This window comes from Pituophis catenifer, unplaced genomic scaffold (genome assembly GCF_029215685.1).
Source record: "Pituophis catenifer annectens isolate HBS135680 unplaced genomic scaffold, rPitCat1.0.hap2 SCAF_2, whole genome shotgun sequence".
Taxonomy (NCBI): Eukaryota; Metazoa; Chordata; class Lepidosauria; order Squamata; family Colubridae; genus Pituophis; species Pituophis catenifer.
This window is the reverse complement of record NW_027256882.1, coordinates 184,855,811-184,883,463: the sequence shown is the minus strand read 5'-3', so window position 1 is coordinate 184,883,463 and position 27,653 is coordinate 184,855,811. Positions and strand designations below refer to the sequence as shown.

At 38.3% G+C, this 27,653-nt stretch overlaps 1 protein-coding gene across 2 annotated transcripts in view; it reads left to right on the top strand.

The window, feature by feature from the left end:
* The window catches only part of TRPC4 (transient receptor potential cation channel subfamily C member 4), a 333,671-nt gene that overhangs the window by 211,218 nt on the left and 94,800 nt on the right, over positions 1 to 27,653 (top strand). For both annotated transcript variants that reach the window (XM_070935288.1, XM_070935287.1), the window contains one exon: positions 9,395 to 9,589. In XM_070935288.1, the coding sequence (XP_070791389.1) occupies positions 9,395 to 9,589 (195 nt within the window). The remainder of the gene's footprint in view (positions 1 to 9,394; positions 9,590 to 27,653) is intronic.

Genomic DNA, 27,653 nt, shown 5'->3' with positions numbered 1-27,653 from the left:
GGGCAGGGATTTTTGCTACCAGTTCTCCAAACCAGCCATCGCTATCGGATTGGGCAATCTGTTCCAAACTGGGAGCATTTCACCCCTGAGCCAACCCCTAGCTTGGACAATGGAGTGTCCAAAATCCTTTGAACAATTAAAACACCTATTCGCAGTGGAGCCAATCCTCCAGCACCCTGACCCAAACAAACCATTTGTAGTCCAGGCTGACACTAGTGATGTGGTGGTGATGGCTATTCTATTGCAAAGGAATGCCCAGAATGAACTAATGCCGTGTGCTTACCTATCGAAAAAGTTAACGGACATGGAACACAGATGGGCGATATGGGAGAAGGAGGCTTTTGTGGTGTGATGGGCTCTCCTATCCTGGAGACACTTCCTAAAGGGGGTTAAGGAGCCTTTCAAAGTGTGGACTGACCACAAAAACAGAGGCACTGAATACCCCTTGGAAGCTTTCCCTCAAGCAGGTTCGCTGGGCTCAGTATTTCAAACACTTTAACTTCAACCTGAAATACATTCTGGGGTGGGGGGGGAGGAACCTATTAGTTGATGCGCTATCCCAGAAGCCCCAGTTTGATAGGAAGTTCATGCCATGTTCTCTGAAACCCAACCAGCAGCCCAACCATGCACTAGACCATAAACATGCTGTGGTTCTGACCTCCCTGAAGACAAGTTGACAGCAAAGCTAAAAGCGGCACTCTCAACCGATGCCTGGTTCAAGGAAAACCAGACAGACCTAACCCTAAGAGAGGGATTGGCTTGGAAGGGAAGTAAGATTTATGTGCCCAGCAGCATGTGACTCCTGGTGCTAAAGCAGAGTCATGATTCTCGACTAGGGGGCCACTTTGGATTTTTAAAAACCCTCCATTTGACTAGAAGACAATTCTGGTGGCCAAGAATGAAAGCCGATGTAGAAGACTATGTTAAAAGCTGCGCCACCTGCGCTACCATGACGTCCAGACCAGGGAAGGCCCCTGGGCTTCTCCAGACCATGGCTGAACCCACAAAACCCTGGGAGGAGATTGCAATGGACTTCATAGTCGAACTCCCTGACAACGGAGGGAACAAGGTGATTTGGACTGTCATTGATTTATTCTCCAAACAAGCACACTTCACTGCCTTCAATGGACTACTCTGGGCCAAGAAGCTGGCAAAATTTTTCATTATTTTATTTATTTATTATTTATTAATTTTATTTCTATACCGCCCTTCTCCCGAAGGACTCAGGGCGGTGTACAGCCTAATTAAAAACACAAAGACAGACAATATTTAAAAATAATTAAAATTATTAAATAATAGGCCCAATTTATAAAACCCTGAATTTAAAATCTCATTTAAAACCAATTAAAATCTTTATATTGATAGCCCAGCCTGGCGGAACAACATGGTTTTGAGGGCACAGCGAAATACACGGAGATCAGAGATTTTACGAATTTCTGGGGGGAGTTCATTCCAAAGGGCAGGGCTCCCACAGAGAAGGCCCTCCCCCTGGGTATCACCAGCCGGCATAATTTGGCTGATGGCACCCTGAGGAGACCCTCTCTGTGGGAGCAGACTGGCCGGTGGGAGGCTACTGGTGGCAGAAGACGGTCTCGAAGGTACCCAATGCCATGGAGCACTTTAAAGGTGGTAACCAACACCTTGAATCGCACCCAGAAGACCACTGGGAGCCAGTGCAGCTCGCGCAGGAGGGGTGTCACGTGGGCACAACGAGTTGCGCCCATAACCACCAGCGCGGCTGCATTCTGGACCAGTTGGAGCCTCCAGGTGCTTTTCAAGGGGAGCCCCATGTAGAGAGCATTGCAGTAGTCCAGTCGGGAGGTGACAAGGGCGTGAGTGACTGTGCGCAAGGTGCCGCGGTCCAGAAAGGGCCGCAACTGGTGGATCAGGCGAACCTGATTAAAAAGCCCCCCTGGCCACAGCTGTCATATGTTCTTCTAAAGACAGCCGTGCATCCAGGAGGACGCCCAGATTGCGAGCCCTCTCTGTGGGGGGTAAAGACTCACCCCCAATAGTCAGTGATGGCACCAGCTGACTATATTGCGGCGCCGGAAACCACAGCCACTCAGTGTTGGAGGGGTTGAGTCTGAGCCTATTTCTCCCCATCCAGACCCGCACGGCCTCCAGGCAGCGAGACATCACATCAAGGGCATCGTTGGGGTGGTCTGGGGTGGAGATGTACAGCTGAGTATCATCAGCGTACAGATGGACTCTCACCCCAAAACCACGGATGATCTCACCCAGCGGCTTCACATAAATGTTGAACAGAAGGGGCGAGAGGACCGACCCCTGTGGCACTCCCCATGCAAGGCACCTCGAAGTCGACCTCTGCCCCCCTGTCAACACGAACTGCAAGCAGTCAGAGAGGAAGGAGGAGAACCACCGCAAAACGGTGCCCCCTATTCCTAACCACTGCAGCATGATACCATGGTTGATGGTATCAAAAGCCGCTGAGAGGTCTAACAGGACCAGGACAGAGGAGCAACCCCTGTCCCGAGCCCTCCAGAGATCATCCACCAACGCGACCAATGCCGTTTATATGCTGTACCCCTGCCTGAAGCCCGACTGGTACGGGTCCAGATAGATAGCTTCATCCAGGTGCCTGGGCAGTTGTCATGCCACCACACTCTCAACAACGTTCGCCACAAAACGAAGGTTGGAGACCAGACGGTAGTTGGCTAATTCAGCCGGGTCCAGGGAAGGCTTCTTGAGGAGGGGCCTCACCACTGCCTCTTTCAAGGCAGGGGGAAAGGCACCCTCACTCAGAGAAGCACTTATAATCTCCTGGAGCCAGCCTCATGTAACCTCCCAGGAGGCCAGTACCAACCAGGAAGGACATGGGTCCAATAAACATGTGGCAGCACTAATCCTACCCAGAAACCTGTCCACATCCTCGGGAGCCACAGGATCAAACTCCTCCCAGATAATATTCTCAAGACCTGCCCTCGTCTCCTCCCCTGGACTCACCCAGTCGGAGTCCAAGCCTTCCCAAATCTGAGCAACTTTATCATGCAGGAATTGCACAAAATCCTCAGCTCGACCCTGCAAGGGATCTTCCCGCACTCCCCCCCCGAAGAAGGGAGTGGGTCACCCTAAACAAAGCGGCTGGGCGGTTCTCTGCAGATGCGATAAGAGTGGAAAAATAGTTAGATTTTGCTGCTTTTATCGCCACTAGGTAGGTCTTGATATAAGACCTCACCAGTGTCCGGTCGGAATCGGATTAATTAGTCCTCCAAATGCTCTCTAGGCATCTTTTCCGATGCTTCATCTCTCTCAGCTCCTCAGAGAACCAAGGAGCCAATTGAGGTCGGCATCGGGTCAGAGGCCGCAAAGGCACGATGCAGTCCAAAGCCCCGGCAGCTGCCCTCTCCCAGGCGGCCACCAGGTCTTCAGTCGAGTCGTGTGCCAGGGTCTCAGGAAATGGCCCAAGCTCCATCAGGAACCTTTCGGGATCCATCAGGCACCTGGGATGGAACCATTTAATCGGTTCCGTCTCCCTGCGGCAGGGGGAAACGGCAGGAAAGTCCAAGCGAAGAAGAGAATGATCAGTCCATGACAAGGGTTTAATGTCTAAATCCCCTCTACCAAGATCATTCAACCACTGATCAGAGACAAAAATCAAGTCCAGAGTGTGTCCTCCTGTGTGGGTGGGGCCTTGAACTAATTGGGTCAGGTCCATGGCCGCCATGGAAGCCATGAACTCCCGAGCCACTTCTGACGCCTCACCTGCAGATGGCAGGTTGAAATCCCCTATGACAATAAGTCTGGGGGTATCAACCGCCACCCCGGCAATAACGTCGAGCAGCTCGGGCAGGGTCGCCACCACGTGGCAGGGAGCCAGGTATGTAGTCAGCAAACCCATCTGCATATGAAGCATCTGCATATTCATGAAGCATATCTACAGACTACATGGGGTTCCAAGGAGAATAATATCAGATTGCAGGGTCCAGTTTACTGCTAAATTCTGGAAGGGGTTCCTGCAGTCCATTGGGTCGTTCCAGGGGCTTAGCTCAGCTTTCCACCCATCGACTGACAGATCCGCTGAAAAATTGAATGCAATAGTGGAACAATACATTAGATGTTATGTAAATTATCAACAAGAAAACTGGGCGGAGTTATTATCATTTGCAGAAGTGGCTTATAATAATGCAGTACACAGCAGTACAGGGTTGACTCCTTTTCAAATAACTACGGGCATGGAATTTGTGCCGATGCCTGAATTGCTTAGAGCGCCACCTCCATGTCCCTAACAGAATGGATGACCTCATTAAAAAAGGGTTTAGAAAGCTTTAGCTGAATCAGCGGAAAAATATAAAGCCCAGGCTGACAAACGCCGGTCTCTCCAACCACCTTTCTGAATAGGAGATAAGGTGTACTTGTCACCAAATACCTAAGATTGAGGTTACCTAGCAAGAAGTTTGGAGCCAAATTCATAGGTCCCTTCCCTATAGTAAAAGTGATTAACTAAGTGACTGTCCAACTTAGCCTCCCTTGCATATTAGGGAAAGTGCACCCAGTTTTTCACAGTAGCTTATTGAAACCAGCAAGAGGATCTAACTTAAGTCCCTTGCCAGCTGCTCCCCCCCTCCTTTGGTAGTACAAGGGGAGAAACATTATGAAGTTAAGAAGATACTTGACTCTAGACTATACCGTGGTCAGTTACAGTATTTGGTACACTGGAAAGGGTGCCCGTTGTCTGAAGCTGCCTGGGTGAAAAGTTGGGATGTGAATGCTGATACTCTAGTAAAGCAATTTCATGATAAATTCCCTGAGAAACCAAAGGGTCCTCCTGGAGGGGGGAGAGGGGGTTAAGAGGTTATGTACAAGGCATTAACCCCATCTTTTGTGTTTTGTCTGTTTTATTTTTCAGGGTGTGTTTTTTCTGCAGGGGGGGGATGTGTGTAAGCTTTGGAAACCATATTAGGCTGGAAGCTTCCACGCTGCCACCTTCTCATGTGCGGGAAAGTAGGAGAGGGGATTTAGTAGATGGGTTGACTTTAAACATAATAGCATTCTTCCTGTCGGTCAAGGTCAGGCTGATCCTGCATCTGGAGAAGGAGTGGTTGGAGTGCTGTGTCGAGATGGGACAGTAATTGGAGCATGTGATAGACTGAGGAGTGAGGGGATGGTTTTGAGGTTTTTTGATTTACTGAGGGAAAACCCAGACCTCTCAGATTCGGGTTTTCCCAGATGTACCAGTTTACCTATTCTAGTAAATAGAACTTTGAAAAATGCTTCCTTCAGAGTTTTTACTTGGAGTTGGGTTTTTTTCTGGAATGCTGACACACATACTGGAGAGTGCAGTCAGCTGTCAAACTGAATAAAAAATGGACTATTGTGCTGAACAATGTAAAATATAATTAAAATATTTAAAGTGGTTAATGTGATTTTTGCGCAGAGCATCTGCACATCAGAGCATCTTCATGCAGGAGGGCTAGTCTGTGAGGCGTGGGCGATGGTTGTTTTTCATCCAGTGGAATCAGCTCTCAACCTGAATTAAAAAAGGACTATTTCACTGAATAATATACAATATATATTTGCAAAATAATAGCCAATTAAAATATTTAGCTTACCTGGTTAATGTGATTTTTGCTCCTGAACCTCAGCGCACAGCATCTGCACATCAGGATTGTAAGAAGTCACCTTCATCTTAACGCAGGATTGTAAGATGTTGTTTGTGAGGCGTGACCGATATTTGTTTTTATGTAGTTCATGTTGGAGAAGACCTGCTCACAGATGTATGTAGATCTGAACATCGACAGGACTCCAAATGCATATTTTTTTCTTTTTTCTTTTTTAATAATTTTTATTGAACATTTTTTTTAAAAAAAGAATTTTTTACAATTTTCTTCTTTACAACATTTCCAAATCCATATTCATTTCTTATATATCCATTTTCCCTTATTTCAATTTACTATCTATACATGTGATTCTAATATTTATTTATATATATGAAAATATCAATGTACTAAATTACAATCATACATTCTGTTTTAGTTCCATTTCTACATGTTTGTTACTACATTCAAACTCCTGTATCTTCCTCATTTAATCTTTGCTCACCCTTTATACCTCTCCTCTAACCAGTCATACCATTTATCCCATACCATGTAATATTCTGTTTCCTCCTTATCTTGTATTTCTTTTGTGAGTTTATCCATCTCTGCACACTCTTAAACTTTTCTTATCCAATTTTCTTCTGTTGGTATATTATTATTTTTCTAATTTTGTGCATATATTATTCTCGCTGCTGTTGTGATATGTATAATTAAGTATTGTATTTTTTGTCACAATTTCCTGGAAGTATTCCTAATAAAAATAGTTCTGGTTTCATCTGTATTTGCTGTTTGGTTATCCCTTCTAAATATATTCTTATTCTATTCCAATATTGTTTTACTTTGGAGCATGTCCACCACATGTGGTAGTATGTTCCCTGATTTTGTTTACATTTCCATCAAGTTGATGGGATATTAGGGAACATTTTGGCCAGTCTCGCTGGTGGAAGGTGCCACCTATAAACATTTTAAACATGTTTTCCTTGTAGGCTACAGACATCGTCAATTTATAGTTTTTATTCCATAATTTCTCCCATTTCTCCAATTCAATATTATAACCAAAATGTTTGGCCTCATAGTTTCTTTTACTACCTCCTCCTCCATTTTATATCTCAGTAGATAATTATAAATTTTCTTGATCAGTTTGTCCTCTGTGCAAACTTGTCTAATTTTTGTGGTTTTATTTATTTATTTATTTATTTATTTATTTATTTATTTATTTATCAATCAAATTTCTATACCGCCCTACTCCCGGAGGATTCAGGGCAGTGAACAGCCAAGATAAAATACAGATAATACAAATATTAAAAGTCCCTTAAAATTATTAAATATTTTGGCCGAAACACAGATTAAAACACCCAATTTATAAAATCAAACGAATTAAAAATTTAAAAGAGGAGAGTTAGGCCAGGCCAGCCTGCTGAAATAAAAACGTTTTGAGAGCACGACGAAACGTGTGCAGGTCCAGGATCCTCCGTATCTCTGGGAGGAGCTCGTTCCAGATGGTAGGTGCCCCCACAGAGAAGGCTCTCCCCCTGGGGGCTGCCAGTCGACACTGTTTGGCCGACGGCACCCTGAGAAGCCCCTCTCTATGGGAGCGTACTGGTCGGTGAGAGGCTATTGGTAGCAGAAAGCGGTCTCGTAAATCCATATTGAAATCCATATTGTTCTAAATCCTTCCTGTATCTAGATTGTATGGTCTATGCCCTGTTCTTTTAGTTCTTGTCTTGTTTTCAGTTCCCCCTGGATGTTTAGTAAATCCTTATATCTTTTTATTTTATCAATATCCAATACGTTCCGATAGATTAATGCCTTCATCATTGATAGCCAATCTGGAATTTTATTGTTAATGGTTCTTTTTTATTCTTTGCCATACTTGTAGCAGTGCGTCTCTAATTAGATGCCTCTGGAAGTAGCTATGGTCATCTTCCTTTATCCTCAACCTATAGTAGACCTCCCTCAGGTATAGTTTAGTGAAAATCTTCCCTTTGGCTAAGAGCTCATGTCCTTCATGAGGGGGGGAGGGCTAAATGTTCTCCATGCACACTTCATTTATCACCCTAAAATCCACGCATAGGCTCATCAACCTGTCCTTCTCCTTAAACAGCATGGGGGCCACCACACGGGATTTGTCTGGCTGGTTGAAACCCCTGGCCAGGTTTTTGTCAATATAGTTCCTCAACTCCTCCTTGGGGTTATGGAGTACATTTTTGGCTTGGGGAGCTTCACTCCCAGCAGGATCTTGATCATGCAGTTGGTCAGATGGGGGTAGTACGTCACACTTTTTCTTGCTGAACACCTCTGCAAGGTCTCTGTACTCTGAGGAACAAGCAGAATTCTTGGCAGCTGCTCCGAGGTGGCCTTAAAACACTCGGTCTTCCCCTCTTCCTCTCTGCTGCTCGGCTCTTCGACTAGGGCCTCTCGCAGGGGGAGGTAGCTCCTTCTTCAATCTCATCTTTCTCTCCCCATCTTGCCACCATATCATACAGCTCCACTTGTCTAGCCAGGACACAGTCCCAGGATCACCACCTCCATCATCTTTGGTGCTATCATGAAGCGGATGCTGGTGCTATCATGAAGCAGATGTGTACGAGCTCTGTTAGCTGCGTCACGGGGGAGCCTCCTATCAGTGAACCATCCACCTGTTCAAACCTCATGGATTGGGACAGTTTTCTCACTCATATTCCAGGTTTCAGCACTGTTAGCATGCTCATCAAGCATTGGGTGGAGCCTGTGTCTATGAGTGCCTTCAATTCTCCCTGAGCTCCCAACCTGGGCTCTATGACCTTCACTAGGATAGAGAAGGGGCAGATGGCTCCACTTACCATTGGGTCATCTTCTTCCTCATCTTTGCTCTCATAAGGGGCCAGCTGCTGTTCCCCCTCAGCCGGGGTTCCCTCTCCCTCACTCTGAGGGGAGGAGAACTCTATGACCTGGTGTGCCATGCTTGACTTCTCCTTTCCCTCTTGTTGTGGCTTCTTTGCCTCAGTGGGAGCGGTGCTCCCCCTCTTGGTGGGGGAGTGGGTACCAAGCATTTAGCTGCCCTACAGCCCTGCTGGCCACACTGGAAGCATAGGATGGCTCCACAGGCTGGAGTGACTGGAGGAGCAGCCATGGAGCAGATGTGGACCAATGGGTGCCATTCTTGGCATCTCTTCGGCACTGCCTCCATCTCTATAATCTTCCCTGAATCTTCTCTGTTCTCCCAAAGGTGATTGAGTAGGCAGCTGGGGCTCAGGACCCAGGGGGATTTTGTAGCTAATTAAAGCTTAAGAAAGAGAGCTGGTTTAATGTCAACATTCTGAATAATGAACCCAACCAATCCAGCAACTCTGAGACTTTCAGCTTTCTCAAAGAACTGCTTTATTGAGTATATCATTTTGACATGCTTGAAATGAAAAACCAGCTCTGACTATTTCCTCGCTTTCAGTATAGTTAAAGAATAGACAGCTATATAATATAATCCTAACATAATTATATAGATTAAATAGAAAAAATCAGAAAAACTGCATTGTGAAAATACATATTTAATTTAGCTAAATATTTCCTTTGTCTTATTAGTATTATGTTTGGTCACATGATCAACCAGACATTGAGACTAGATTTTGCATTTTTATTCACCTGTTGAATCATTATTATTATTTCACTTTAAAACATGGCAAATTGCTTATAAGAAAAGGTGATGGACAGTATAAAAATCAATATAGATGAATGTTGGATTTCAATTCTTCTATCTTTATTTCTAATAGTGTTATCTTTCTAAAAACCTGCAACAATAATAATTCAATAAACCTATCCAATATTAGATAAAAATGTGTTTTCATGTTTTATATATTCAGGATCATGCAGATATTGAATGGAAATTTGCTCGTACAAAGCTATGGATGAGTTACTTTGAAGAAGGTGGAACTTTGCCCACGCCTTTCAATGTCATACCAAGTCCAAAATCTCTATGGTATTTGTTAAGATGGCTGTGGAGACGACTATGCAGGCAAAACATTAAAAAAAAAACCAAAAGCTTTGGAACCATTGGGGTAAGCAAAATCAGCTATTTCCTTCCTTATCCTTATGAGAATGGATAGTGATGGCATCTTACCTACAGAGGCTAGAAGAATGTATATTTCTGCTTTTTGACAATGTCAAAAAGTCTCTTAAATAATAGGAATTTAAAATAAGACGTTTGCAAAGCATGTAAGCAACTGCACTGGGTCCACACAGGAAGTACTATCCAAAATATAATTTTGTTCATTTTTATTCAAGATAGTGAAAATAGTTAACTTAAAGTATAACTCAAGAGTTCAGAATTATTCCAGACTATTTTCTGATAGTTGGATCATTTGATCCATTTGTTTGACATGTACTGTATATTTAATCAGGACGTGACTCACTGACATTGCCTTTTTCTAACTTGGCTTGGTTGGACAATGTGGCAATTGAAATATAGGTAGAGGGCAGAAAGTTGTTTTAACTGCAACATTGAGAAATTCTTACTCAGTCAGCCAAAGTTCTTGATAACTAATAATGTCTTTCCCCCATTTTAAATTTCATGGCCTTGAAGCGCAAAAAATATTAAATAAAGAGTAGGAGTAGTAGTGCAAATTCAATATACCTTAGAAAGAAAAACTGTGGCTCTTTGTAAGTGCATCATTTAAATAGATCTTGTTTGGAATTTGAATTAACTTTTTTTTCAGCTGAGCAATGAAAGTCATATCCCCTTCCCCAGCACTTCAGTTGTTTGTTTGTTTTTTTCTCCTTCTGTTCAATCATGTCTGATTCCTGGACAAGTCCCTGAAATTTTCTTGGCAGGGTTTTGGAGGGTTTTTTGGAAATGGTTTACCATTGCCTCCTTCTTGGGCTGAGAAAAAGTGACTGGCTCAAGTCACCCAGCTGGCTTTGTGCCTAAGGGGACACACTAGAATGGATGGTCTCTCAGTTTAGCCTGATGTCTTAACCACAACATCAAACTAGTTTCCACAATCCAAAACTATATTCCAATAATTCAATTACTCCAATAATTTTCCAACGAAAAAACAACTGGCCTATTCAGCATACCTCATTCATGCTTTGACTATGAGATATGCGAGTCTAAGGATTCTGAGAATCAGAATAATATAATAGCAGCACAGTAGTCCTATCAGTAATAGCACAACATTTCATTGGAAGAAGTTCATTAGAAGAATTAAATAAGCACTAAGCACTACTTAGTATGGATGGAATCTATTTTTAAATCTTGAAGGATTAACTGATTATTGTTATTATTAATTTTATTATGTCATAGTACAGAATTAAAAATTAAAACATTAAAATAAACTGAAACAGAACAGAACAAGACATATTAGTATATTCCAGTTACTGGTGAGATCATCAATGGGCAGCCAAAGTTTGCCTAATTTTACAGACAGTATAGTAGAATTTAGCTATTTCAAGTAGACTATTTCATACTAATCCAATATTAATAGCTTTATATAAAAGACATGAGAATTTCCCAGATATTTTATAAGACAGGAGGGTACAATATAGAGGGTACAATATAACAGCAGTGACTTCCTTTCCACAGAGGCACAATATCAAATCATATGGGACTTTTTTGTATCAGCTCTCCAGAATAGCTACAGGAAGAGTGTTATAGTTGCTAGAGTTAGTTGCTAGAGTTAGTTCCCTGCAAAATTTATAAATAGTTATATAAATATCTTGCTGGTATAATATAATATAAAGCCTGACTGCTCAAGAAAACACTGTTGGGTAGAACAGACACTGTTGGTTAAATTTGCTGCTGTTTAATACAAAAAGAGCCGAGGTGGCGCAGTGGTTAGGGTGCAGTACTGCAGCTACTTCAGCTGACTGCTAGTTCAGCAGATCAGCAGATCAAATCTCACCGGCTCAAGGTTGACTCAGCCTTCCATCCTTCTGAGGTGGGTAAAATGAGGACCCAGATTGTTGGGGGCAATATGCTATTTAGTATACTGTCTTTGGTGTAAACTGCCCAGAGTCCTCGGAGAGTGGGCGGCATAGAAATATGAATAATAAATAAATAAAAATAAATAAATTGTTTAAATGCACTGAGTACACACTCATAGCCCCAGTAGGAACTCCTCCTTGGAGAAATCTAGATGTTGGAGTTTAGTTCAACAAATAGTCCTAACCCATACTGATTAACCTCCATTAGGAAAGAGTTCAAACTAGTGGGAAAGAACTATTTTAGCCAGTGTGCTATGATGCAAGTCCATGCACCTGTTTCAAACTTAGCCCTTCCTCCTTCCTTAAGAACACAAGGAAACTGAATTAAAAGTAGGGCAAAGATGGAACTCCCACTTCTCTCCCACCTCTAACTAGTTAACATCACTACATTTATGTAAAACTAAGGATAAACTCCAAAACACAAAAAACACACTGAAATTAAAAGGATATGATGAAGAAGGAGGCATTACCTAAAAGTCAGAGACCCAACTGTCCAGTACCAACAAAAGTAGCTGGCTTATTGAAATTATAGTTTAAACTAGCTAATGAAGAGAAGGGTGGCATGATAGTTGTCTTCCAATATTGAGGGGCTATTACAGAGAAGAGGGGGTCAACTTTTAGTACCTGTGGGTAGGACAAGAAGCAATGGGTGGAAGCTCATTAAAGAGAGATCTAACCTGAAACTAAGAAGAAATGTCCTGACAATGAGAATAATTAATGAATGGAACAGTTTGCCTCCCAGAGTTGTGTGTGCTGCATCCCTGGAGTTTTTAAAAAAAGTTTGGACAGCCATTTGTCCAGGATGGTACCCATGGCCAGAGTATTGCACTAGAAGACCTATAAGATCCCTTCCAGCCCTATGATTATTCTATTCTATTCTATTCTATTCTATTCTATTCTATTCTATTCTATTCTATTCTATTCTATTCTATTCTATTCTATTCTATTCTATTCTATTCTATCATACTACTGGCCAGGTGTTTTGCAGTTGTTGTAACCACTCTTTAAGGGAGGGTATGGTTCCTCTACTGGAAGCTCTGGCATTGGGGTGAAATCCTGGCCTATTGCAACTCGGAATGGGGTGAATCCAGTGCTAAAATGCACAGAGTTAGTGTATGCAACCTCTGCAAAGGGCAGGAGGTCTGTCCAGTTATCTTGTTGATAGTTAATAAAACATCTCAAATATTGCTCTAGAAAGCTATTGATCCTCTCCGATCTGCCATTAGTGGCCGGATGATGACTTGAACCTGATGTCCAGTACCTAAAAGGCCCAAAAAAGCTTTCTAGAGCTTTGAAGTGAATTGAGCCCCCCAATCAGATATTATCCTTTGTGGGGCCCCATGCAGGCGATAAATGTGTTGCAGGAACATTTTTGCAAGTGCCCTGGCAGTGGGGATTTTTTGGCAGGGGATAAAATGAACCTGCTTGGAAAACAGGTCTGTTAACAACCCAAATGACATTATTCCCTCCACTTTCAGGCAGCTCTACAATAAAATCCATAAAAATTCTTCTCCAGGGTGCTGAAGGCTCAGCTATGGTTTGTAAGAGTCCCAGGGTTTTTCCCTGCCTCCTTTTTGCTACTGTGCAGACAGGGCAACTGGCATAGCTTTCTATGTCCTTCTTTAGGGATGGCCACCAGAACTGTCTTTTAATAAGATGCAGGGTTTTCATGAAGTTGAAGTGGCCAGCTAGTTTGGAATTGTGGCATACTTTCATGAGAGGCAGCCTCTGGCTAGCTGGAATGTACAATTTACCCCCCAACCAAGCCAAGTCATCTCTAATTAAACAGGCATTTTTATGGGCTTGGAACCATTTGCCATTTAGTAATGCTTGTTTGAATGCCTGAATGGTGGCATTGTCTGCTAGGGGGTCCTTTTTACTTTGCACCCTGATTATCACCTTGGCTGCCAGCTGGGAGGCTGGGAGCAGGGGCTTATCACCTCAGGCTTTTCGCTATTATGCTGTGGTTTTCAGGACAGTGCATCTGCTAGAAAATGTTTTCCCCCAGGAAAATATTTGAGGCTGAAGTCAAAACATTTAAAATATTGAGCCCAGCACGCTTGTTTTGGGAAGAGTTTCTATCCTATCCTATCCTATCCTATCCTATCCTATCCTATCCTATCCTATCCTACCCTACCCTACCCTACCCTACCCTACCCTATCAGATGCAGCCCAGATCTACAATAAAGTCCTGCTGATTTTCTTTCATATGCCACCCACATGGTCACATGACCCAATATAAAGGGACAAATCACTTAGAACAGCACAGAGCACTCAAAATAACGTTACTTACAATTGTTTATTCTGGGACTTCCGGTGGTGACATCAGCATGGAGCAAGGGAATGGGTCTCCATTCCTGAAGCCTGAATTTCCCAGCCAAGAAGCCTAAAATAGGCACTATCAATCCCCGAGAGATTGATAGAACAAAGGGGGATCTTTGAGAACCTTGGGGGGAAAGGCAATTCCCCCGAAGATTCAGGAGAAACCTCTTGATTCTGGTAGGGAAGAAACCAGCCTCTTTGGCTGGCCCAAAGCGCTGACAGCTGAGGAGTAGGAATCAAAGATCGAGAAAACAACATAACTGCAATCAGTAGGAGAGAAAACCCCAAAAAGGAGGTACAACTATATTGTCAATTGGTGGAGCTGAAATATTGAGATTCTAAAACTAGAAGCAGGAATACTGCCAAATAAATGCAGCGACTAAGAGGATGGAGAGGTGTGAAGGAAATAAACTGACAAGCAGTGACAGCGCAAAAAGGAGAAGTAACAGATGAAAAGAGGAAAGAAACTCCGGCTGGATATATCTTTGTGACTGAGTGAATTGGTGACTATAAACTCTACACATTTATCTCTTTATTGTTATTAGTACTGTGAAAGACTTTAAAGATCAAAAAGATTTGATATAATTAATTGTGGAATTTGAGGGGCGATTCGAGACGTGGTGGATTTAATGGCTGTCTAGAAGGAATTAGAAGCGGAACAACAGGATTGATGATTGCTAATTAAGACTGTTGAAATTGGATATTGTGGATATTTTTGGAGACTGATAAAAACTTAACAATTGGAGAGAACTGAAGAGGAGGCTAAAGGACATAGGATAAAAAAGGGGATCGACAGAGAATGATGCAAGACTGAGTGAAGATTACATAGACTTAATAAAAAAAATACAAGAGACTTCACTTTGTGAAATATAAAAACTTCAAGAAACAAATTCAATTGTGAGAGATGGAATAAATATTCAACTGAAAGTAATCAAGATAAAATTATGGAACATATAAATTAATAAGTATAAAGTTTTGTATGGTTAAGTAATTATTGATATATACTTGAATGTTGATATTTGAAAATTAACTCTGGGTAATTTAGATTAGCTATAAGCAATAAAAGATAGGAAATATAAATTTGTATTATATAGATATATATCTATTTAAAATAAGAAGTTTACACTCACAGTAAAATATATATATTTATATAATAACATATTTATAATTAGATGTATATCTATATTTATTACTATATTATTAAGGTTTTTTAGTATCTTTATATATAAGTAAAGCTATACATAGTCTTAACTATATAGAAGATAGAAAATAAGGATTTAAGAAGTATAGCAAAACATATACTCTTTTAGATTTACAGATCTATAACTTGCAGTGATATTTATATCTATATTTAGGAAATTAATACTAACATTGTATGGATTAAGCTTAAAAATTATATAGTGGTGGAAATTTGAAGAAGAAGAAAAAAGGAAGGAAAAGGGGGAAAAAGAAAAGAAAAGAAAAGAAACATCTTTATAGCTAATACGTTTAATATCTCCAGAACTAACATATTATATGTTATTTTGGAAAAAATTACTTCTGATAGGAAAAATGACAAGTACAAGCACAACAACCAAAATAAGTAAGAAAATGGCCCCAAACCCCGCATCTACTACATCTTCACCAGCACATCAATGTTCAATAGAAAGGGTCGACTCTGCTAATTAGCGGAGCAAGAAGCCACGACCAATTCTGCTAAATACAAATGAGGGGAACTACAACATCCTGAATTGCTGCAGGCAGAACAAGCCAGGAGAAGTCAGACTGCAAATATTTAACTTAACTTAATGTTTATTGCCTCCTTCGGAAGTAACAATTTAGTAAATTTGCATCAAAATGGCGATTGAAGCTTGAAAAGGGCGTGGAAAGTGAAAGTTAAAGAAAAGTTTTGTTTCGCTGGAAGCCTCTTGCCTAAAAAGAGCTTTTGTAATGAGAGAAGGAGGATTTTAAGACATCAATTTAAGATTGGGGAAAACTTTTGACTTTGATGAACTTTTCCTTTTGGCTTCTGACTAAAATATAAAGATTAATTTAACTTAAACTAAGAATGGCCTCAAAACCTGTAAAGACTGTTTCCACTAAAGGAACTGGGAGTGCTGGAAGTTCCCCAGCTCACACTTTTAAAATGCAAGCCTCTGCACCCCCAACAGACCCACAGACTTTAACGATTAAAATGATACAAGAAGCCCTAATAGCTACACAGACTAAACTTGCCACTGTGATTAACAAAAAAAATAATGAAACTAATGAAAAAATACAGGCTGTTTCAGAGGACATTTCAATTCAGAATCAGGAAATTAGGGAAGATATATTACTGGCATTTAAAGGTCTGGCAGGCAATATTGAAATATTGGATGACAAAGTTGAAGAAATTAAGCAATCTCCAGAAATTTTGGATAATAAAGTAGCAGAGACTCAGAATAGAATTGAAAGGGCTGAAGCTGATGTAATCATGATTCAATACAGGGATATGGAATTTGCTTTAAGAATAAGAGGATTGAAGGAAAACAAACAAGAGAATTTGAAAGAAATGATGTCAGAGGCATTGGCACAGATGTTAGGGGAGAAGAAAGTGGAGTTCGGCTGGCAGATTGACAAGATATATTGTGTCAATTCGTGGGTGGCCAGACAGAAACATCTACCAAGAGACATTGTAATATATTTTACTACAAGGAGATTATGCAATGAAATTTTACAGGCTACCTTCAAAAACAAGCTTCAGGTGGAAGGCCAGGAGGTGATGACAATAAAAGAAATTCCTCCCAAAATGTTGAGAGCTAGAGGGGATTATGCCTTTCTGGTGGATGAACTGAAAAAGCATGAGATACAGTATAGATGGGAAGTGCCAGCCGGCTTAGTGGTGACATATTCGGGAGAGAGATATCGCCTTAATACAATATGGAAAGCAAGAGATTTTTATGTCAATGTGTTAAAGGCTGGGACATCCAAATAACCAGAAGGAAAAAGAAAGAAGGAAGTAATGGAAGGAGAGAGAGAAGAGCTGATGACAGTAGTCCAGGGGGGAGTTTCAACGAGTCAAGAAGAATTGTTACAGATTGCTGTTCAAGATTTGGATTTAATTGATATATCAGAAGAACCGAAGGATCAAAGACAGACTAGAGCAGCAACAGCTAAACGCAAGGAAGAATTAAGACAGCAACAACTTCAGATGGCAACTCAAGAAACTACCAAAACAGAAGCTGTGGGAGGAGCCAGACCTAAAGGTCAAATGAGGCAAGACCATCAGAAAGTGCTCCAGATGCTTCAGAGGCCCAGAGATGGGAACTAGATTTTTAACCTGGAATGTCAACGGTTTGAATTCGCCACAGAAGAGGAGGAAAATATTTCACTATCTTAAACAATTTAAGAATGATGTAATTTGTTTACAAGAGACTCATATTAGGATACAAAATCAAAAATATTTGACAAATACAAGATTAGGTACACATTATGTAGCAGCAGCACCAGAGAAGAAAAATGGTATAGTCATATATTTGAAAAGAGACTTAATTGCCAAATTAATTGAAGCAAATGATCAAGGAAGATTTTTAGCGATTGAGCTTTTAATAAAAGGAGAAAAATTACTGGTAATTGGAGTATATGTCCCAAACCAACAACAGGAAAAATTTTATAATCTTCTACATTCAAAGTTGATACAATGGGGATACAAGACTTGTATCCTATTGGGTGACTGGAATGGTGTTTTGGACGTAAAAAAGGATAAGGGACCTAAGCAAAATGTTTTAACAAGAGCAAGATTGCCCAAGTCGTTTTTGGAGATGATGGACAATTGGATTGGGAGTTGAGGGATATTTGGCGTGAAAGAAACCCAGAAGAAAAAGATTTTACTTTCTTTTCGGATAGACACCAATCCTTTTCAAGGATTGATTTTATACTAATTACTAATGATCTTTTTTCTAGGGTGAAGAATATGAAGATTTGTTCCAGAACATTGACAGATCATAGTCCAGTTTGGTTGGAACTGGAGTATGGGAAAGGGCCTAGGAGGTCCTGGAGGTTAAACAATAATCTGTTTAGATATGAAGAAAATGTAAAAGAGTGTAAAAAATTTATGAAGGAATTTTTTGTTATGAATATGCAAAAGGGTACATCTATGGAAATGGTATGGGATGCAAGTAAAGCATATATGCAAGGCATTTTGATATATTTGAATAATAAATATAGAAAAAAACAGGGGAAAAAAGGAAAGAATTAGAAGAAGAGACTAGAAAGCAGGAACGAGCTTTGATAGCTAATCCAACAGATAAGAAAATTAAAGAGGCAATTAATTTACTGAAAGGTCAATTTAATATGTTAATAGCAGATCAAGTGGCAACTAACTTACAATATACTAAACATAATACTTTCTGTAACGCTAATAAACCAGGTAGGTGGTTAGTATATATATTAAGGAAAAAGCAGAAATTAAGGACTATAGAGAAAATAAAACACCAGGGTAAAGAGGTTTATGAGCAAAAATTGATTAAAAAAACTTTTTTAGCGTTTTATTCAAGGCTGTGTGCCGGTGAGAAAATTCAAGATATAGATATAGATAGATATTTGCAGAAAGAGAACATTTACATAACTTCAAAAGAGCAGAGGGATAGTTTAAATCAATTGATAACTTCCGAGGAAATTTTGTTTGCAATTGAGCAGTTGAAAGTGGGTAAAGCTCCTGGGACGGATGGTTTGACAGCTGTTTATTATAAAAGATTACAGGAGGAAATGGTGGAACCATTGAAGGAACTATTCAATAATATACAACAGGGAGGAGAGGTACCTCCAACTTGGAAGACAGCCTTTATTTCTTTGATCCCAAAAGAGGGTCAGGATCATACAGATCCAAAAAACTATAGGCTGATTTCACTTTTAAATACAGATTATAAGATTTTTGCTAAAATATTAGCAAATAGATTAATGACAGTTATGCAGCAAATGATTCATCATGATCAAACTGGTTTTATAAATGGTAGAAAAATGAAAAGTAATGTAAGGCAAGTTGTTAACTTACTAGAGTATTTGGGAAGGAACAACCAGGTCCCCGCAGCGCTAGTATTTTTGGATGCTGAGAAAACCTTTGATAGATTGAATTGGCATTTTTTATTGAAATTAATAGAAAGGATGCAACTTGGAGAACATTTTATACAATCTATTAAGGCAATATATCAAAAACAAACAGCGCAAATAATAATCAATGGTGGTTTAACAGATATTTTTAATATAGAAAAAGGAACAAGGCAAGGTTGTCCCCTGTCTCCATTATTGTTTATTTTGACGCTGGAAATTTTACTGAGTAAAATACGTAGGACAGATACAATAAAGGGAATTAAAATTAGACAGTATGAGTATAAGCTACGGGCATTTGCGGATGACCTGATTGTTACCTTAGCCCAACCAGCACAATTGATTACAGCCTTGATGGATATAATTAACTTATATGGACAAGTATCTGGTTTTAAAATAAATACAGCTAAAACAAAGATAATAGCTAAAAATATGACTAGAAGCCAAAAAGAAGAGATAGAAAGGGTAACAGGATTTGAGATAGTTAAGAAGGTTAAATATTTAGGGGTTTATATTATAACCACAAATATGAAATTATATCAGCACAACTATGAACCGTTATGGCAAAAAATACAGAAAGAGATGGAAAATTGGAAAAAACTACAACTGTCTTTGCTGGGAAGGATAGCCGCAGTAAAAATGAATGTTTTACCAAGGTTTTTATTTCTTTTTCAAATGATACCTATACTTAAGAAAGATGAAAATTTGAAGGAATGGCAGAAGGGCATAAACAAATTTGTTTGGGCAGGGAAAAAACTGCGAGTAAATCAAAAGATAATGCAAGATACACGAGAAAGAGGAGGTCTTAAAATGCCCAATTTAAGATTGTACTACGAAGCCGCTGCCCTCTTAGCAATTACTGATTGGATAAATTTAACGGAGGAAAGGATATTAAATATTATTTATTTATTTTATTTATTTATTTATTAAATTTTTATACCGCCCCCTCTCCCGAAGGACTCGGGGCGGTGAACAGCCAAATTAAAAACACACAATACAAATATTAAAATACATTAAAACAGAATTAAATTATCTTAGGCTTCTCCAATTTAAAACCCCGTTACCCATAAAATTCACCAATTAAAAATTTTAATTAAAATTTTTGAAGGATATGGTCTGATCTACGGCTGGCACGCTTCGACTTTTAAAAGTCATATATTAAGAAATGCTCTATTATGTGTCTGGAAAAAGTATCAATATAAATTAAATGATAAATTCCCAATATGGACAGTACCCAGACACGCGATAGAGAATATAAATTTGGAGCAAAAGCGGGATAAGACTACATACAAAGAACTCCTTTATAAAGAAGGAGTCAGACTACAATTAAAACCTATGGAGCAATTAAGAGAAGAAGGAATAATTAGAACTTGGTTTCAATATGGGCAGCTGCAGGTCAGATAGAGAGAAGATCAAAAAATTGGTATTTCGCAGCAGGATGAGAATTTGATAAAACAAATAAGAGATAAAAGTCAAATGCATATAAAAAGGTTGTATAATGTGTTAGTGGACATAGATTCAGAAACAGAGCTAGTCAAGGACTGTATGATAAAATGGGCACAAAATGTAGGAGAACCAATAATGATGGAAACATGGGAAAAGATATGGGTTAGAAATGTAAGATTTACACAAGCTCAAAACTTAAGAGAGAACTTTTATAAAATGTTTTATAGATGGCATTTAGATCCAAAAAAACTAGCCTGTATGTATCCAAACTTATAACCTAAGTGTTGGCGATGTGGATGTGAAGATGCTACGTATTTTCATATATGGTGGACATGTAAAAAAATTAAGGCTTTTTGGATAAAAATATGGTGGATTATTCAAAATATTTTAAAGAAAAAGATTAAATTTACATCACAGTTTTTTTTTGTTGGGAATAATTACAGATTGTACTGTAATAGAAACTAAGTTGGTTTTGAATTTAATAACAGCTGCCAGGTTACTGGTGGCACAGTATTGGAAGAAGGAAGATCCACCTACTACTGAGGAATGGACACTAAAAGTCGTGCATTTGGCAGAGATGGCAAAAATTTCAGCATATCTTAAAGGCCATTCAAACGAAAGATACATAACGGAATGGAGAAGATGGATTGACTATATTCAAAACAAGTATCAGATTAAGAAGATTCATATAGCTTATGAGTGAAACATTTTTAACTTTTAGCTTATGTTTATAGTGTTTTGAGTTATAAGGAGTTAAAGACCTAGAAAGAATTTGAAGTCAACAATTTGTTAGCATATTTTAGTTTTATGTTTGTGGATGCTATACCCTGTGCTTGTTCTGGGAAGTCAAGGGAGGGGGTGGGGGGAAGGCTGAGGGGGGATGGGTGGGAGGGCAAGGGGGAGGGAAGGGCTGAGGGGGGAAGGGCGGGGGGGGAGAAAATGTTTGTATTTCTTATAAAACTTTTCAATAAAAAAAAATGTTCAATAGAAAGTATGCTTGGAACAGATAGAGCAGGCTCAATATCAAATATATAAAGCATCCAAACCACATTACTGATGATACAAGAGGCAATGACTAAAACACAGGAAGCCATTGCAAACAATCACGAAGAGACAAAAAAGAACCACAAAGACCTTAAATCCGACATGGGAGAAATGAAAGAAGATATTTAAAAGTGGATGATAAAATAGGAAAAATTCAACAAAACATCTTCAAAAACGAACAAAGTAGAGTCAAAAATGGAACAAACAGATAAGAAAATAGAAACATTGGAATAAAAATATATGACAACTAACAAAGACTTAGAAGAATCAATAGTATTTCTGGAGATGGAGAAGGCATCCTTTTACCTCAGATTTCAAAACATTACGGAAAATAAAGAAAAGGATTTAGGGGAGATTATGTCAGAAATCTTAGCAGAGGCAGTACAAAGAGACAAACAAGAAATATGGAGAGACATCGACAAAGTGTACAGAGTACACACGAACTATGCATACAGGCACAAGCTGCCGAAAGTACATGTTAGATTCACAAAAAAACCAATAAAAGACGAAATATATAAAAAAATGAGGGAATAATTGATATTATATAAAGGAAAGGAAATAACCCTTAAACAAATCCTGAGATGACTGAGAGACCAAAGAAGAAATTATCAATTCCTGACATCACAACTAAACAAATATAATGTAATGTTCCAATGGTTAATATCAGAAGGCATTTTGATCTCCTGGCAGGAGAAAAAATTCAAGATAGATACTCTAAATAAGACTCAAGAATTTTTTGAACATCATTTTCATTAGAAGAAGAACAAGAGAGTAGAGATGAAGTCGAGAGCAAGAGCAAGGAAGAATACCAAACAGAGGAGAACGATGAGGAACAAGAAGAAAAGAGGAAACAGGAAAAGGAATGAATGAATAGAGAGAAAAGGAGCAAGAGGAAAAATACAAAGAGAAACAAGAAATACAAGAAGATTAAGAACAACGAATAAATAAGAAAGAATATGGAGGAAGAAATAAAAATGATCTCAATAAATATAAATGGTCTAAATTCACCAGCTAAGAGAACTCAGACATTCACGAAACTACAAAAATTAGATATGGACATTATAAATTTACAGGAAGTACACATCAAGAAACAGCACAGAAAACTACTAGAATACTCAAGAATAGGCAAACTTTACACATCATTAACACACACAAAAAGAGGAATTAGTTATTAAAAAATAACTAAAATCAAACAAATATACATAGATGAGGAGGGAAGAATTTTAACGATCGAAATGATTGAAATAGAAACAGAACAAAAAACAATATTATTGATCTCAATATATGCACCAAATGATAATCAAAAAGAATTTTATAGAAAGATACACAACAAAATAAGAGAATTAGAATATAAAAACATATGCTTAATTGGAGACTTTAACACAATTATGAATGTTAAAAAAAAATTATCAAAGCAATAAGAAAAATAAGACAAAGAAAAAGACTTTACCGGATACATTTCATGAAATGACACATGAACTATGCTTACAAGATACATGGAGGGAAATAAACAAGGAAAAGAAAAAATATATATTCTATTCAAATCCACATCAATCGTGGTCTAGGATAGATATGATATGGATGACGCTAGAACTCAGAAAGGAAACAGAAGAAATGGAAATAATGACAAATTTATGGGCAGATCATAATCCATTAAGGGTGATATGGAAAGGCCAGAAGAAAAGAAAGAGATGGATGCTGAACAAAGAAATATTAAAAGAAAAATGATTGGAAAAGAAATGAATATATATTTTTAGGATAAATAAAAAAGAGGAAACATCTCTCCAAAATTTATGGGACACTGCAAAAGCATATATAAGAGGGCTCAATATTGCATATTCAGTGAAAAGTAGAAAAAACAAGAACAAGATAATTTGCAAGAAGAACTCAAAAAATTGGAGCTAGATTTACAGAAGGAACCCCAAAATAAAAAAATTAAAGAAGGAAGAGATTTAACAAGATAAACTTGGCCTCACAAGCTGATATGGCACAGAAAATTAAACTAGCAAAGCAAAACCATTTTCAACATGCAAACAAAACGGGAAGATGGCTAGCATACAAATTGAAAAAAGAAAAAGAGAAAAAAATAATACATCAGTTACAAGATGAGAAAGAGATATATTATAGAAGAGAAGAGAAGAAAAGAAATAGCAAAAACTTTTCCCCAAAACTTATACTCTTAAGAGAATATAGTCGAAGAAGATATTAAACAATACTTAGACAAGACGAATATAGCCAAATTAGAGGAGACACAAAAGGAGATATTAAATGAAACAATCAGCATGACGGAATTAGTGGAGATGCGAAAAAAACAGAAAAATAACAAACCACCAGGCCCAGACGGACTTCCGGCAGAATTATATAAGACATTTCAGAAATCACTAGATGAAACTCTGTTAGAAATTTTTTTTTTTTATTGCAAAAGTTTTACAATTACATTTTCACCCCTTTTCCCCCCACCACCCCCACACAAACTTCCCAACCTCCCTAACCCTCCCTAACCCTCCCCTCCCCCCAGACTTCCCTATAATGTACTCATAACTGGTAAAGAAAGATAAAAAAAACACAAAAAAAACCCTTAATATGACACTTATGTAAAAACTTGAACCCCTCCCTCCCCTGTATAGTTTTTCTTTTTACCCTCATTACCTTAAAATATTTCTAATACATTATTTTCAAATAAAAGCTATTTGATACTTTCTAGTTTGATATTTGTTCTGAACATATTCTATCCACCTTTTCCATTCCCATTCATAAGTCTCTTGTGAACAATCTTTTAAATATGCTGAAATCTTCGCCATCTCTGCAAAACTGGCCATCTTCAAAGTCCATTCCTCAATAGTGGGCAAAGCTTCATTTTTCCAATATTTACCTATCAACAATCTTGCTGCTGTTATCATATACAATATCAATTTTGTTTCACCCGATGTAAAACCCTTAACTATACCCAATAAAAACAATTGTGGAGAGAATTGAATTTTTTTCTTCAAAACATTCTGCATGACCCACCAAATTTTTATCCAAAAGGCCTTAACTTTCCTACAGGTCCACCAAACATGATAATACGTAGCATCCAAACATTCACATCTCCAACATTTTGGCTGAACATTAGGGTACATACATGACAACTTTTTGGGATCTAAATGCCATCTATAAAACATTTTATAGAAATTTTCCCTCAGGTTCTGCGACTGTGTAAATTTAACATTCTGAACCCAAATTTTTTCCCATGTTTCCAACATCACTGGTTCTTCAAAATTTTGTGCCCACTTAATCATACAATCTTTAACTAATTCAGTTTCTGAATCTCTTTCTAGCAAAACATTATAAAGCCTTTTGATATGCATTGGACCTTTCTCTTTTATATGTCTAACCAATTCTTCCTCGTGCAACATAATACCAGTTTTTTGGTCCTCTTTCCATCTCAATTGTAATTGATTATATTGTAACCAAGTTAAATTAATCCCTTCGTCCAACAGTGTCTGCAATGTCTTCAGCTGCCATCTGCCCGCATCTGTAAAAAGAACCTCTTTGTATAAAAACCCCCCGAGTGACATTATATTTGTATTCCACAAGGTATGACCAAGATCCAGCCATAGCGGTATTTTATAATCCCATTTGAGTCGGTGCTTCTTCCAAACTCTCATCAAAGAGTCTCTAAGTATATGACTTTTAAATACTTTATCAACTTTGTCATCATAAAATAAGTAAGCATGCCATCCAAATTCAAGATCAAAACTTTCTGCATTCAATATTCCAGCCTTTTTACTTCCAAACCAATCACTTGTTAAAGTTAAAGCTGCTGCATCATATTATAACTGTAGGTTTGGAAGTTTAAGACCTTCTCTTTCTGGAACATCTTGCATAATTTTCAATTTCACTCTCGGCTTTTTCTCGTTCCAGACAAACTTATTGAGTCCAGTTTGCCAGACTTTCAATTGTTTATCACTCTTAAGCACCGGAATCATTTGAAACAAAAAAAGAAATCTTGGCAAAATGTTCATCTTAACTGCTGCTATTCTTCCAAGTAGAGACAGCTGCAGTTTTTTCCAAGTCTCCATGTCTTTCTGCACCTCTCGCCACAACACCTCATAGTTATTTTGAAACAATTTCATGTTTGATTCTGCAACCTGAACTCCTAGATATTTTACCTTAGGTACAGTCTCAAAACCTGCCCTCCTTTCAAGCTCATGTTTACGATCTTGTGTCATGTTTTTAGCTATCATTTTAGTCTTTTTTGGATTCAGTCTAAAACCTGAAACTTTACCATAGTCTTGTATAATGTCCTTCATCAGGATTATTGATTCCATTGGTTGTGATAGGGTAACAACCAGATCATCTGCAAATGCCTTTATTCTGTAATCCTCTTGCCTAATCATTATACCTTTCTAGATATTAGAGTCCCGTATTGTATTTAGCAAGACTTCTAGTGTTAGAATAAATAAAAGTGGGGACAACGGACATCCCTGTCTTGTTCCTTTTTCAATTTTAAACTCTGTTGTCAAACTTCCATTAATAATGATCTGTGCCTTTTGCTCTTGGTAAATTGCTGAAATCGCCTGTATAAATTGATCCCCAAAATCCATCTTTTTTAAAGTCTTTAGTAGAAAATTCCAATCCACTCTATCAAAGGCCTTCTCTGCATCCAAAAAGACCAGCACTGCAGGAATCTGTTTATTCTTCTCAAGATATTCCAATAAATCTATTACTTGCCTTACATTATCCTTCATGTGTCTGCCCTCGATAAATCCCGCTTGATCATCATGAATCACCTTTTGGATTACTGGCATCAACCTGTTGGCTAATACTTTCGCATAGATTTTATAATCTGTATTCAAAAGAGATATTGGTCTATAGTTCTCTGGTTTTTTAGGACTGACTTGTTCTTTTGGTATCAAAGATATGTAAGCTGTTGTCCATGATGGGGGTATTTTACCCCCTTGTTGAATATTGCAAAATAAATCTCTGAGTTGTTCCACCATTTCAGCTTGCAAAGTTTTGTAATACACTGCGGTCAAACCATCCGTGCCAGGAGCTTTGGCTGTTTTTAACTGTTTAATTGCTACTATTATCTCCTCCTCTGTTATAGGATAATTCATTCTTTCCTTTTGTTGATCAGTAATTTTTGTAACTCTTTTATCGTTTAAATATTTTTCTATAAGTCCATTCTGCACCTCCTCTTTGGCATATAGTTTGGTATAATAGTCCACAAATGCTTCTTTAATTAATTTTTGTTGAAAAATTTCTTTCCCTCCAATATCAATACTATCAATAGTCCATATACTTTGTTTTTTCCTCAATGTGTAAGCCAACCATCTGCCCGGTTTATTAGCGTTACAAAATGTATTGTGCTTCGCATATTGTAAGTTTGTTGCAACTTGTTCCACCATAAGCATTTGAAATTGGTCTTTCAAAAGTTTTATAGCACCACATATTCTTTCATCTGTTGGATTTTTAATAAGTAACTGTTCTTTATTCTTTATTTCTATTTCCAATTCAGATCTTTTCTTTTGTCGAAACAGTCTATGTTTAGAGTTCATGTAAATAAGTACCCCTCTCATATAAGCTTTACTTGCGTCCCACACAATTTCAATTGGGGTACCTTTATTCAAATTTATTTCAAAAAATTCTTTCAAATGCTTTTTAAGTTCTGTTGTATTTTTTTCATATCTAAACAAGTTCTCATTTAATCTCCAAGAACGTCTCTCAACCTTATCCATCTCAATTTCTATCCATACTGGGCTATGGTCAGTCAAAGTTCTTGGAAAAATCTTTGTTCTTTTTGTTTTGACAAGTAAATCATCTGACAACAAAATGAAGTCAATCCTAGAGAAGGATCTGTGTCTGTCAGAAAAAAAAGTGTAGTCCAATTCTTTTGGATTATGTATTCTCCAAACATCTTTTAGTTCCATATCTTCTTTCATGTCAAAAAAGGTCTGTGGTAATCTGATCCTAGACTTTGCCAAACTCTTTTTATCTAATTTAGAATCAATTACTCCATTCCAGTCTCCCATAATTAAAATAGATCTGTAGTCCCATTGCAGTATTTTAGCATGTAACATCTTATAGAAATGGTCCTGTTGTTGATTGGGAGCATAAATTCCAGTCAGAAGAATTTGGCCATTTGCTGTAAGCAATTCAATTGCTACAAACCTACCATCTTCATCTGCTTCTATAACTTTAGCTGTTAACTTTTTATTTACATAAATAACCACACCATTCTTTTTTTGCAAAGTTGAAGATATAAAATGTGTTCCTAGTTTG